At 53.3% G+C, this 13,942-nt stretch overlaps 1 protein-coding gene across 1 annotated transcript; it reads right to left on the reverse strand.

The window, feature by feature from the left end:
• Positions 1 to 1,581: 1,581 nt before the first annotated feature.
• Fbxl16 (F-box and leucine rich repeat protein 16) lies at positions 1,582 to 13,625 on the reverse strand. Its single transcript, XM_003478427.5, has 6 exons — positions 13,371 to 13,625; positions 6,241 to 6,887; positions 4,512 to 5,020; positions 4,138 to 4,222; positions 3,749 to 3,812; positions 1,582 to 3,435 (listed from the first exon to the last, which is right to left on the reverse strand). The coding sequence occupies exons 2-6, from the start codon at positions 6,871 to 6,873 to the stop codon at positions 3,287 to 3,289; spliced, it is 1,440 nt and encodes a 479-aa protein (XP_003478475.1). The 5' UTR covers positions 6,874 to 6,887; positions 13,371 to 13,625; the 3' UTR covers positions 1,582 to 3,286.
• Positions 13,626 to 13,942: the final 317 nt, after the last annotated feature.

Genomic DNA, 13,942 nt, shown 5'->3' on the forward strand with positions numbered 1-13,942 from the left:
GGGCTATATGTTCAAGACCACCCTGAACTACGTATTGGGACCCCATCACAAAAAAGAAAAAAATGCAGGTGAATAATTTAGTGATTTATTTTAGCAGGTCCTAAATTGTGAACACCTCTGATCATCTCAGTAGGTTTCCATAAGCCAAGTGTTAGATATTCCAGTTTTCAATTTATTGTAAAGGAATGGGTTATAAGAATATTGTAGTTAAGTGTTCCTTTAACAAGTCTTGCTTAGCTAATTCAAAAAAGTCAGGTTTTTCTAGTTTCCTCATTTGAGTGGAAAGTTCTTGGTAGTGATAAAATTTTTCTTTTTAGGAATTTTACAAGTAAACTGCATTTATATGGTAAAAGGTCTACCTATAGATTGTGATACTGCTGCTTTGAAATTATCCAAACTGCCCATTTCACCACAGTCACTTATTTAATTAAAAAATTTGGCTTCAGGAAAACATTCAGTTTAGCTGGAAGTGATTTATTTCTTAGGTTGCTTAGAATTGTGGCATCTCAGAAACATGGGCTTGTCACCCATGATTTTTGTTTTGATGAATGTTTAAAAACAAAACATACATCATTTACATAAGTATTTTATTTATACACACAAACAACAACCAAAAAAGCCTCAGAATGGTTCTTAATCATGTGAACTAAAATCGAGTTCTGATTTGGTTGTGCTTATTTTAATCTCAACATTTTAATGCCGGTTCTCCTTTCCCCACGTCTTTCTGCAAGTCTGGTCACTCCTACATAAGCCCCAAACTTCTCCACTTTCTACTTCTTTCCTCCTGTGAAGCTCAGGAGCTGTCTCTTGACTGCTTTCCATGGTCCATCACACCCAATCTGCGCGCCATACATCAACTGATAGTTCTTCTACTTACACGATGCCCTATTGCAATGGAATAAACCCCAGCCTCTGGCCATTCTGCAGCTATGGGTCTCTGCTCACAGCTGACCAAGATCATTCCTGCCTCTATCTCCTCACCCTTCAGGGCTCTATTTAAATGCCTCTTCCTCAGAGCACAGAGGTCTTCCCCAGTACCCCACCTCACCAGCCACTGTCACCTCCACATCCTAGTCACAGCCTGATTGTTTACTGGTGCTTATCACATAGATGTGAATACTAATGCAGAGGTTAAATATGCCTTGGTTCAAACTATTAGGGCCTGACACGGCCCATTCACTCAGTGGTCCCATTCAATTGCAGCCTCCCTTTCTTTTCTGAGTGTAGCCCTTGTCTCCTGATACATTATATGCTCTTTTAGGACATCCTGATCTTGTGCTCAGTCCCTGTATACAAGACATGTCTGGCTTTCAAGATGGGGGTGGGGGCTAGATCCTAGATATTTTGAGAGAATATTATGTGTAATGACTTTAGTGTCATCTCTCTGTGCCCTCTCTCCCCTTTAGGTAATAGGTAATAGGGGGCTGAGGAACTTCTGTGTTGGTCACTGATCAATTTCTAGTCTGGCTGTTTCTTAAAAGTATGAATAAACCTGATATATCAGGAGTACATGAGAACCTCTGGGCCTCCCAAAGCAATTACCTGTGCATTATGGTCCGGTGACCCCAAAACAACCTGGACTCAGGTTTTTACAACGTTTTTAATATATATTTTTATAAACAGGTCACGTGATAAAATAGCACAAGAAACACTTACCAAATATAAGGTTATATCTTCCGCATATACAGGAGAATGAGGTCGTTATGTACAATAAGAAAATGATTTTTAGGGGGTGGTTGGTTTTGTTTTCCTCTTTCCCCTTAGATTTTTCTCCTACAGTCGTTGAAAATATCACAGCTTCAGTTGCATTAATACTTTGGGCAAATGGACAGTTGCCCCCTCCCTGTTAGGGGACTATGTGAGGAGGGGCTGAAGAAATTGGCTCCTGACCACTCTGCTCCAGCCTGGAGCCTCCTCGGCCAGCACTCCAGGGGCAGGAAATTCTTTGGGCTGTTGAACGGTTTCTCTGCTTCAACAGCATTTCTGTCTCTGTCTCTGTCTCTATCTCTGTCTCTGTCTCTCTCACTCGCTCTCTCTCGCTCTCACTCTCTGGCTCTCTGGAAACTGGTTACTCCCTTCCAACCAGATAAAGGATGTCCCAAGATTGGGTGTGGGCACTGTATTTCCTGGGGTTCAAGGCTGGGAAAGAAAGGGGTCCCAGCCCCCTCTTTAGCATTGCCAAGATGTGGCAGCATACTCCAGGACTTCCAAATGTGTGGGGATTGAACAGAACACAGTCAGAGCCCATTTGGGCAGGCAGAAGTTTGGGAAGCTGGGGGTGAGTGTGTGAATGGGGTGGGTCTAGAAAGGAGCCCTCCCTCCTCTGTGTGTGTGTGTGTGTGTGTGTGTGTGTGTGTGTGTGTGTGTGGAGGGTGTGCTGATCCTGATTCTTAGCTAGGCCCATTTCTGCAGATTCCATCTGAGAAGATCTGCCCAGATCTGGGGTTAAGGGCTGGGTGTGGGATTGGCTGAGCTGCTGCCTATGATGCCAAGGTTGGCTTCAGCTTGAGATCTCTCAAGGTGCCTGTTCCACCCCTCGATTGAGGTGGACTGGATGGGCTGGGCTAATGTTGATTAATCCAAGGTCATTGTCATCCCAAGGCTGTCCCAGCTTGGTCAGGGCCCAAAGATCTGTAGGCCTGTGTGGGGCTGAGAGTAGCATAGGGGCTGGCCCACAGGTGGGTGGCCTGTTGTGAGGAAAAGAGGGCAGGCCTTTTGGGTCAGGAGGACATGGAGAGGGAGAGGAAAGGGGAGTTGGGCTCCTCAGCGGGCCATGGCTTTGGCAGTGGCCTGTGTCACCTCGCACCTCTGGAGGGCTCCAGGCACGGTACAATGGAAGATGCAGGAGGCCCTTGGGGTTTTTCTGGGCCCCTGAGTCCTTGGGGGACCGAGTCACCCCTTTCCCAAGGGCCTTCCCCCATGGGAGACAGCAGGGAGGCAGAGAACGGGTGTGGCGGGGAAGGCAGCTGGGCAGAGAGCGCCCCCCCCCCCAGGATCAAGCCCCCCAGCGGTTGGGCAAGTGATGGCGGCGGTGGTGGCGTGGTGAAGGCGGGCGTGCAGTGCGGGCACGAGGGGCATGCACAAAGTCCCCGAGTGTGCGTGCGTGCGTAGGGCTGGCCCCTTGCTTCCTGCCCAGGGCGGGCCGGCGGGCGAGGAGCCAAGGGCAAGGGCGGGGCGGAGTTTCCCTCGAGCTGGGTTCCCAGTGGGATCGAAAAAGGGGCTCAATGGCGCCCGCGCCCCGCCCAGAGCATGGCCGGTTCCAGCGGCCGAGGCGGGGCGCCTCGTGTTACTCGATGACAAGGCAGCGGGGCAAGTGCTGCGAGAAGTACTTGAAGAGCTCGGGTGTGGCCCCGGGGCAGTTGGTCAGCTCTAGCTCCTCCAGCTCCTGCAGCTGCACCAGACCGGACAGCCCCGTAGTGGTCAGCAACGGGCAGCCTGTGGCAGGGCAGAAACTCAGGGCAACCGTGGACGGGGCCTGTGCTAGAGGGCAGGAGCGGGTAGCACTGGGCAGGGAACCCTGTGAGGGAGCTGCGAAATTATGGGTGAAGTTTGCACTGGGCTGGACCTTGTTCAGGGGCGGGTAATCATAGGGGCCTGCGCTGGGTTAGTGTTTGCTCCTCCTTTAATTTGGACAGGGACACAAAGAACCAGCACCCAGTCCAATCTTTATAAAGGCCTCACAGGTCTAGGAGTGTCGCACTAGGCAAGCGTGGAGGTCAGTGCACAGAAGGCATGCAGGTGTTCTCACCTGCCAGAGACAAGAGGCGCAGACTCCTCATGGCCAGGAGGTGCTTCAACCCGAAGTCCTGCACCTGGGTAGGAGGTGAAGAAGGGGGCATGCTAACTATTTCCGCTTGCCTGAGATCTGGACCCGTCTGGACAGAGGGGAAGGAGGAAATTCAAAAAGGAGCTTTCTCAGCCCCAGTGCAGCCAGGAAGCTGCTGGAATGAGCCAACAAAGACCCTGAGGAGCATGCAAACTTTGCTTAGGCTGGATGCCGAGTGGGTCCCAGGCCCCTTCGAGGACTGAGTGGCGAGGACTGAGTGGGGCGGGAACAGGTCACTGACTGGTATGTGAACAGTACTTTCCCTTCATCCCCCCCTCCCACCTATTCCCTGATCCCAGAGGCTTGGGTACCTGGCAGCACCATCGCAGGTAGAGGCTGCGGAGAGACGACATGGTGGACAGGTAGCTGAGGCCAGTGTCCGTGATGCGTACACACCTGTGATTGCACCAGAAGTGGACTGCCCATCGTACACCACCTGTCCCACCCCTCCTGCTAGAGGCCCCCCAGTCCCATCCTCACACCTGTCTGTGCAAGCACTGCGCCTACAAGGATACTGAACAACAAGATCTTGTTGCATTTCTGCCATTTTTGGTGCCTCTCACCTCCCCCTAGCTACTCTGCAGCTAAGTCCATGCAAGAAGCCTGAGGATTTGGTCCCACCCAGTCTAGGGGCCCAGTTCACAGAGACCCACCCACCAAGTCCCTGGAGCGAGGTCATGCACACCTGTCCAGTACTAGCTCCTCCAGACGGTGCAGGTCGCAAGCCACATATTCCAGGGCCATATCAGTGATTCGAGGGCACCAGGAGAGGTCAAGGCTGCGCAGCTTTCGGAGGTTTTCAGCCACCAGCTCAACACCATCATCAGTGACCTTGGAGCAGCCTGAGAGGCTGAGGGAGGTGAGGTTGGGCAGGCTATGCACCACATTCACCACACCGTGGTTGGTGATCTCCCAGCAGGAGAGCAGGCGCAGTGTGTGTGTGCTGTGCCCCTGGCGTGCGGTGAAGTAGGCCAGTGCTGTGTCCGTCACGTGGTAGGCCTGCAGACTCAGCTCGGCCAGGTTGGGCAGCAGCTGTGAGATGGCCGCGATGGCATCATCTGCCACGTTGATACAGTCGCTCACACTTAGTGAGGTGATTCGTGCGCTAAGACTGGACCACAGCCCAGCCTCAGTGAAGTCATTGCAGCCGGACAGCTCCAGGCGCACCACTCCCTGCATCTGCTCCAGCATCACCTGTGTGGAGAGATGCCTATCAGAGGTGAGTCTCAATCCTTGGAACCCTTACCTTGGGGCTTGATGATTGCTTAACTAGGGTGGAAAGGAGCCCCTAGAAGGCAGGAAGCAATGGTCTCTAGAATGCAGACTTATGCAAACATGCATCTAACTGAACTCTGGGCCAGGCATTGTGACCCACACATGTAATTCCAGCACTTGGGAGGCTGAGGCTGGAGGTTTGCTACAAGTTCAAGGCCAGCTAGAACTACATAGTAAAACCCTGTATCAAAAAAGAAAGAAAGAAATGAAAAAAGAAAGAAAGAAAGAAAGAAAGAAAGAAAGAAAGAAAGAAAGAAAGAAAACCCAACCAACCAAACAAAAAAACAGGGCCAAGGATATAGCTCAGTAGCACAGTGTCTGCTTAGCAAGTGCAAAATAGTGAGTTCAATTCCCAGTACCACAAACAAACAAACAAACAAACAAACCAAGAAAACCAAACTCTGAAGAGCTCACTTAGAGTGTCTGTTACATTTAAACAATATTCCAAAACTGGGACAGGTCACTAGGAGCCAGAAGCTAACTAGAGCAGGTACTCCATGCTCTTTGAACATTATAGTACAGGTCCTGGGGACAGTGAGGTCTGCCCAGCTGCTCCTCTGACTTTTGCTACTAAGAGACCCTGCCCCAGATGCCCCTCACCTTTCTCCAGTATCCTCTCCACGCAAGGCTAGCTTTATGGGAAGGGCCCTACATTTAATTGGTTGCTGTTTTTTCACCTTTGCCTTGAAATTTTTTTTTGGTACTAGGAATCAAACTCATGATCTGGCACTTGCCAGGCATTCACTGTGCCATTGAACTATATCCCCAGCCCCACATTTCACTTTTTTTTTTTTTTTTTTTTTGTCTTTTTTCTTTTTTTTTTTTTTATTGGTACCGGGGATTGAACTCACGACTGCCTGCTTGCAAGGCAGGCACTTATGCCACTGAGCTAAATCCCCAGCCCCCACATTTCACTTCTTAATAGTTTCTCCAACCTATGTAGCTAGTCTTTCTCCCTTCCTCACCCCAAGCCATTGTCCCTTAGAGCACCAGGGTGCCAGTCTGCTGTTTTGTTTCTTGTATGGTGAGTCTCCTCTGGGGCCCAGCACTATCTTACATGTCACAGCAGTGACATGTGTCACTGCTGCCTGTCTCTCCCATCCCCAGCCTTGTCCCCTCCTGATGAGTTTAGGGCATACCTCTAGGCCAGCATCAGTGATGGTGGAACGTTTGAGGCTCATGGCCTTGACCCCCTTCTTGGAAAGCGCATAGTTGTCAATGAACTCACAGATGTCCAGGTCGGAGACACCAACCAGGCAGAAGCCCTCAAATCCACGTGCAGCAAAGCCCTGCAGGTTCACAAACTCCTTCTCGCCACCAGGCAGCACATTGTAGAGCTCCTTCGCATGCAGGACAGGCATGAGGCCTGCCCAGAACTTAGGCTGGTAGAGCACACGCCGCCAGGCCTTGCACACCTGAGCTAACACACACTTCTCACATGCTGAGAAGTACCAGAAGAGGCCATTGAGGATTTTCTCATCTGTGGCTAGTGGTGGCCGCTCTGCTGGGGGTCCAGGCACGGGGGCTGAGGCTGGTCCACCTGCAGGGGAACATGGCCCCCCAACCAGGGCAGCCCGGGAAAGTGGGGTAGCCAGGCTTGGGGGTGGTAGGGTGGGTGGAGGGGGTGGCTGGCAGGGGCGGTTTTTGGCTGCTGGTGTGCCCTTGGTGATGCTGGCTGCACCCAGGCCGTTTGGCTGGCCTGGTAGCTTCACTAGACCGTTTCGAGGCAGGCACGGAGGCTTGGGGTCGCCGTTGACACCGGGACTCGACATCTTCCTCGAACACTCTGCAGATGAGTGGGGAGGGGAGAGTGGATTTGCTGGTCTCTGAGCAGGCTATGGAGAGTCACCCTTCTTCTAAGCCCTAGATACCCATGGTCATGGCTTTCCCAGAGCCACCCAATAGGATACAATTCTAAGTATATAGTTCTCCGACCTTGACTGTGTGTAGCAACAAGAGGTAGGCTTGGCCATGGTCATGGCACTCATGGCACTGAGCACCTACTGTGCATAATGGCTAAACCTGCATTGTTCATGGATGCTTTCTGGTGCTCTGATGCTGAGACTCCCATTTCACCCATGGGAAAATGGAGGTAGAGAGACCAAGTCCCTAGCTACTTCCTTCTCTCCCTCTGATACTATTTTGTCTTTTTCCTTTTTATCGGTACCAGGGATCGAACTCACAACTGCCTGCTTGCAAGACAGGCACTTATGCCGCTGAGCTAAATCCCCAGCCCCTCTCCCTCTGATCCTATTAAGACTGAAAAATTGAGGGAAAGGGCTTGCGATGGTTTCCGGCCTACCCCTACAGATACCAGTGTGGCCTTGTCTGTCTCGTGAATGTTGATGCCACAGCAGGGTCTGTGGCTCAGAATCTACCCAAAGAAAGGGAAAGTGTTGAATTGGGGGACAGCATGGTGAGCCCTGCACACATGCCTTCTTCTTTTTCTTCCCAATGCTGGTCCAGTGCTGGTGACAGTCCCTGTCTTTTTGCCATGCAATCTCAAAGGGGGTATAAAAGCTGCTCTCAGCTCCTCCTCCTCTCCTGCCTGACCAAGATAAACCCTTGACTCACAGGCAAGTCTTACAGGGCCACCAAGCAGTGTGGGGAGGGAGGGGGCTCCCAAGATCTTCTAGGGCTTGGGGAGGGTATCATAACAAGCAGACCCCCAGGAAGAGAAAGGCTAATATTTCTTTTCCAGCTGAGTCTCCCTCCTGGAGCCTTGAGGTTGAAGAAGGTGGCTATGTTTCCTCCACAACTTAGGGTGGCCCTCAGGGAAGAAAACTGGAGCCACTAGGAAGGAGAGATGAGGGCTGTCCAGCCCGGGTCTTTTCAGTACCATACCCCCACTGTCTTCCAAGCCCTCTGAAGAGGGTACTTCAAAGGCTGACCTGGGCTGGGACCTGGGATCTCACTGGTATACATAGTACTAACTCCAACTTTGGGTCCAGAGGCCTCGCTGCTCTTGCAGCCACAGCCCCCTACCACTGGCAGCCCACCCCAGGCCTCCCTGTGCCACTTCCTTCCCTCTTTCCAAAGGCATCGTTTGAGCCCTAGGTGGCAGGACTAGGCTCTCCCCTGAGGAGGTTCCAACACCTTAGCTGCCCCTTTACACATACTCATGACTAGGAAGGAGTAGCCACACACTGGCTGGTACAGCGACATCCATCACAACACTTGTAAAGTGCCTACTGAGATAATCACATATTTCTGTCTCATGGTATCTCAGTGTGTGGGGGTGGCTACTATTGTTCCCCAAGTTTTCAGATAAAGAATCTGAAGCTCCAAGAAGTTAGTTTGCTCACAGTGGCAGGGGTTGCCTTTTTGCAGGGTCACCCCAATTTCAGGAATGCCAGGGCAGATAAGAGGACAGCAGTACCTCATGATAGGCTAGGATGAGGTCAGTAACCAGCACTCCTGTCCCAGCAAGGCACTCTGTAATTAGCACTGGGGACAGAAGCAGCCACAGCCTTAATACCCTGAGAGGGTAAGGGCGGAGGGTGGAGTGGTGGTGAGGCGGCTTCCCTGCTCCTTAGGCCCAAATTGCTCTGGTTTCTTACCCAGGACGCCCCGCCCACCCGGCCGCCACCGCTTCTCCAAGACCAGGCCAGGCTCACTCTGTGCCCAGCACCACGGACAGCGGCCTGCGCTCGGGGCCAGGCCTGGGCAGGCTGCACCGCGGACAGCGGCGAGGGTGGGGGGTGGACTCTGGCAAACCCAAAGCCTGGCAAGCCCAGCTCAGCAGGGAGGAGCCCCAGAGGCAGTACGGATGGAAGGGAGAGGGAAGAAGCCGCCCGCTCGGCTAAGATCCGGAGGAGGCGGCGGAGGCGGTGCCAGGGGAGAAATAATCCAAGAGCTGTGCCGATTTAGGCTGAAAACGCTCCCAGCCGCGGGTGTGCACGTGGAGTGCAGAGATGGGGGTTGCACGTGGATGCCCTGGGCACCTGCAGTGCTCCTACCTATTGCACACCAGAACTCACATTTACATGAGCCCACTTTCCCATTCCTACCTTTTTTCTAGGCCTCAGGGTTGGGCTGGTGAAGATAAGCCACAGTGACCTCTCGACCTCACATGAGGCCCTGGGCCCAGACTTCATGGAAATGGTCCCACCTTGGCCCAAAGGTTGAGGCTTAGAAGAAAACCGAGCTCATAGTTGGAGGCTAGAGCCTCTCTCCCAGCTAGGGAGTGGCCCAAACAAGGGCCTCTCCACCTGGCTCTGGACCTGACCAGATAGTGACCAAGAGCCTGTTTATCATGAGTTATAGAGTCCCTTCCTGATAGTGTTGCTGCTCTCTCCAATGAGGACCTAATCAGAGTTTCCTGCCAGGATAGGTATGGGTAGCTGCTAGGCTACTTAGGACTGCCTCCCTTTAGGAGAACTATTTTTAGGAAAGGAGGCTTTTGAAAAATATAGCTGAGTTTAAGTCAGGTGTGGTGGTGCACTCCTCTAATCCCAGCACTCAGGGAAACTGAGGCAGGAAGATCACAAATTTCAGGCCACCCTGAGCAATTTAGTGACTTTAAAAGACCCTGCTCAAAATAAATAAAAAATAAAAAGGCCCTGAGATGCAGCTCAGTGTGAAAGCCCTGGGTTCAATCTTCAATACAAAAAAAAAAAAAAAAAAAAAAAAAAAAAAGGCCATATATAATTCTCAGCCATAGGCCAGCTGTGTTGTGGTCAGTTTACAGTAGAATTATTCTTTGCTGGGACAGTCTGTGAAAGGGCTCGAGATCCTGGGCCAACCCTAGGAAAGGGGGAGACAGTAGTCACTACCCATGTTATCCCCATTAGTCCCAGCCAGTCAAGGTACACCCAGACCTGCTGACTGTGACCTCCGCATTCTACCCAGAGGACTCAATTGTGAGGCCTAAAGATACAGTGCTCTTAGGGGCTTCTGGGAGACCTGAGCCCTTGGCAGCTTCTAGGCCAACATCCACAGAGACGGCCTAGAAGAGTCCACAAGAATTGCCCCTTCTTTGTGCCATGTTACCTGGTCCTGAGACCAAGTTGGTCTCAGATCCCTTACTGCCTCGGCACAATGCCCTGTTTGCTCCAGGGCTTCCTCTCCTTAAGCTAGCATCCACTTCTTCATTCCTCAGTGCTGGATAAGAACCAACCTGCCTTCCCAGCGGGATCCTATCATGTGTGCGAAAATGCATCTCCAGAGTTTCATCACTCAGGTTATTATCACTGTCTACCTTTCGCCCTGGTCTGGGGACCCTTTGAGTACAGACTGCATCATGGATGTGTGGCCTTCAAGTGTTGCCAAATGAATGAACAAATGCACAAATGAATGAATGAGCAATGCTAGGCCCACTGCAGAAAAGGATGCTGCTGCAAGAGGTCTGAGAGGCTTGAAGGAGGAATGGTCAGATTTAAAAGGCTGGCAGTCAGGGAGCTGTAGCTAAAAAACTTAGCCCCAGTTGTGATAATGGTCAATGTTCACAAGGGAGGGAAGCCATTGGAGTTGGGTCTGGGCTGGTACCAGAGTCACTGGGAAAGCCCCCAACACCACAGGGGCCTAAGTTAGGTCTTGGGATTTGCAGATCTCAGGGGAAGAGAGCACCTGTGTCTATTTTCTGGTAAGTCTTCTGAAGCTGCAGGACTAAGAAGGGCAGCTATCCATTCCCCATAGTCTGGCTTGAGACTAGGGGAGGGAATAGAAATTTCTGGGAGGGAGGCACAGGAGATGTCCTCCTTTATTCTTTCCAGCATTATATTTCCCTTTACTAGCCTCAGTCCTTCACATGCTGCCTGATCAGGGTGGGGAAAGCAAGACTCAGGAAGTGAGTTTCCAGAAGTTTCACAAAACTGTGATTGACCACAAGACCTCCAGGCTGATTACCAATGCCTCTGTCCAGGTGTACATCTAAAGGTCTTTGCTTTATCCTCTTTGCTTCAAGGTCTCTCGTGTTCTTTGGGGATCTGGGCTGGTAGTCTCTTTAACCATGGCCTTGCCCAGCAAGGGCCCTGCCATATCCCTGTTCTCATTCCAGGGGGTGCCAGCTACCTGCCCACCAATATCCTCACTTTCACTGCCCATACTGAGGGACTGTTCCTCCATCTCAGACACTCTAAGTTTTTGACAGAGTCTTTACTATGTAGCCCAGGATGGCCTTGAACTCTGGCAATCCTCCTGCCTCAGCCCCCCTGCCAAGTGTGGGGATTACAGATGTGTGCCACCAGATCTAGCCTGATACCCTAATCTTCGTGAGCATCAGGCCTGCTTTGACTGCTGGGAGGCTTGGCCTCCACAGAACCTGCACTGACCATTTTCTCCTACCTGCTGAGAGCCTTGGAGCTAAGCAAGGCATGGGTAAGCAAAGCTGCACCTGAGGTTCAGTCTGCAGTAGCCCCAGGGACTGGGGTGACAACCAGGGTAGATGAAGTTGGGGGCGAAGTGCAAGCTGACACATTCTGTGACAGCCCTGTGACTCAGGCACATTCATATCCTTGCCACTTTGCACATGTCAAACATAGTGTTTCCCTCCTGCCCCCAGCTAGAGATGCTCAGGGGTACATGGGGGCTTTGGGATGGGGAGGCCCATGGCCCAGGGGCATGTGGGCCTTCACAGAGACCCAAACTGAACCCAGGCAGATTGGAATGCTTTGGCCTACCTCAGAGCACCTCAGCTATGTGAGACTGTGGCGTGGGAGCTGGCTTATCTTGACACCCCATCCTTGATGAATATAAACCCCACCTACCCAGGTGAGAGCTCCTAGTCCCTACTGCTTTGAGCAGCTATCAACAAAGGGAATATGGCCCTCCTGCACCCTCTGTAACCAGTCAGCCTTTGGCTCTCACAGGTCACCCTCACCCAACTGCCTTGGAGGCACAGCAGGGAGCACCCACAGTTGACCATAAAGGGTCTGCAGGCAGTTGAGTATGGTCTGCCAAGGAGTCTTTTCCTCCATCTGGGGTCTGTATCTGCTTCTCAGCAGTGTAGGGCTTTCTGGACTCCAGTCCCTTGTGTGTAGGGGAACTAAGTCTCATCAGTAGACCTAGACAGAATAGTATAGGTACCCACAAAGTGGATATGGGCAGAAGGGGGAGATTCTATCCTGTGAATGTGCCCAGTGATGGGGATGCTGAGCTTGTATACTGGGCCTAAGGTGAGGGTGGCTGGGAACCAGGTACTGGAGGTGGCAGGAACTGGGGGAGCTGAATCTTGGACTCTGTATGCACCACCCATGTTTACATGAGCCTTGAATTTCCATTCCCTCTGATAGCTCCTTATGCAGCTGCATGGCCACCTCTCACTCCATCAGGCCTCTCTGGTCTGGCCCAGGAAAACCTCAAACCCTTCCATTTCCAACTCAGCCAGCCCAAGCCTTCTGTTCTGAGCTGCTGTCCAGCACCTCATCAAAAGGTTAGCTGGGAGAAAATCTGTGTCCTGCGGGGCATGAGGGATGCCTGAGCTGACCCTGGTCAGTGGGTCCTAGGACATGGGTAGGGAGGTATGGAGGAGGTGCCTGAAGGGAAGCAGGTGAAGTAGCATCTGCCATCTGCTCCTCCTGCTGAGGTCAGACTGCCTTCTCAGGCTGGGAGGGGCTGCAGGCCAGGGAGCCAAAGCTCTAACCATCACAATCTTCTCTCTTGGGACAGTGCATGTGGGGCCCTTCGATTTCACTTAAACTCCCAGGAAGATCCAAGATTTCTGCCCTGAAGAAAGCCCATTCCCCAGTCTGAGGCCCTCCAGCCTTGGCCAGGACCCAGGCCCTCCTCCAGAACTAAAGACCAGCCAGCCCACTGCTTCTGCCTCCCTCTGTGGGTGGCAGCTTTATACAGACCCATGTCCAGAAGGTATTCAGAGGAGGGCCAGCCCCCTGGCCACATACCCACATGGCTCCTCTTGGAGTCTAGCTGCATCTAACACCTGTCATGTAGACCCACGGGCATTGGGGTCCAGAGTTCAGAGCCCAGAGCCCAGCCAGGAGGGGTAGGGTTTGGGGGCCTGCAATTTTGCACCCTCTTGGAGGCTTTGGTGTCTCCAGTGGCACTGACCCATAACTCTAACCACACTGCATGTGGGGAGTGGGCCTCGCTGGGGCAAGCCACTGGGGCGATGGGCTTTGGAAGGCCTGGCAGGGCTGCAGGCCCTGCGGCCAGATGAAGAGGGGAAGGGGCTGCTGTTACATAAGCCCTTCCTTGGAGATGGCGGCACAGTCACAAGCCCCCTCCCCGCCCCCTCATTGTGCCCGCGGTAGTAGAGTGGCCTGGCCCCCTCCCCTCTCTGCCCCTCAAGCTGGCCTTGCGCGCACCTTACCTTGGCCTAAGCTCCTGGTTCATGCCACGCCGTCCGCCGGGCTACCTCGCGTCATAGGGAGCCCAGCATGGGCGCCGGTGAGTGTGGAGGCGGCCGAGGCGCTGGACTAGCCGGCCGGGCCCGGCCGCGCCCCGCACCCTACCTCCCAGCCTGGCCGGGCCCCCTCTGCCGCGCCCGGAGCTGGGCGGGGGGTGGGGGGGCCCGATGGGAGAGGATCGGCCGCCCCGAGCCTCCCACCGGGGAGGCTGAGGCTGTGCCCAGATAAATAAGGCCGCTTTGCAGGGAACCAGGCGGGCGCCTCCTCCCTCCCCTCGCCCTCCTCCCCGTGCTCCTCCTCCGCGCTCCTCCCCGCGCTCCTCCGCCGCTGCCGGCGGCTCTGAGCGCGCCCCCCGCCCGGCAAGAGAGCCGTGCCTTCGCTCGCTCCGGGCTTGAAGACCAATCCGGGCTCGTGAGCCGGGCGGGGGCGCAGAGGATGCCCAGCCCCGCCCTGCTGCTCCCCCCAACCTGCCGCTTCCCCCTCTCGTCGCTCCCCCCCTCTCCCGCGCAACGCAGACGCCGACGAGCACGCGCTG

This window comes from Cavia porcellus, unplaced genomic scaffold, assembly GCF_034190915.1.
Source record: "Cavia porcellus strain 051 isolate PalLab524CR breed Dunkin Hartley unplaced genomic scaffold, mCavPor4.1 scaffold_16, whole genome shotgun sequence".
Classification (NCBI taxonomy): Eukaryota; Metazoa; Chordata; class Mammalia; order Rodentia; family Caviidae; genus Cavia; species Cavia porcellus.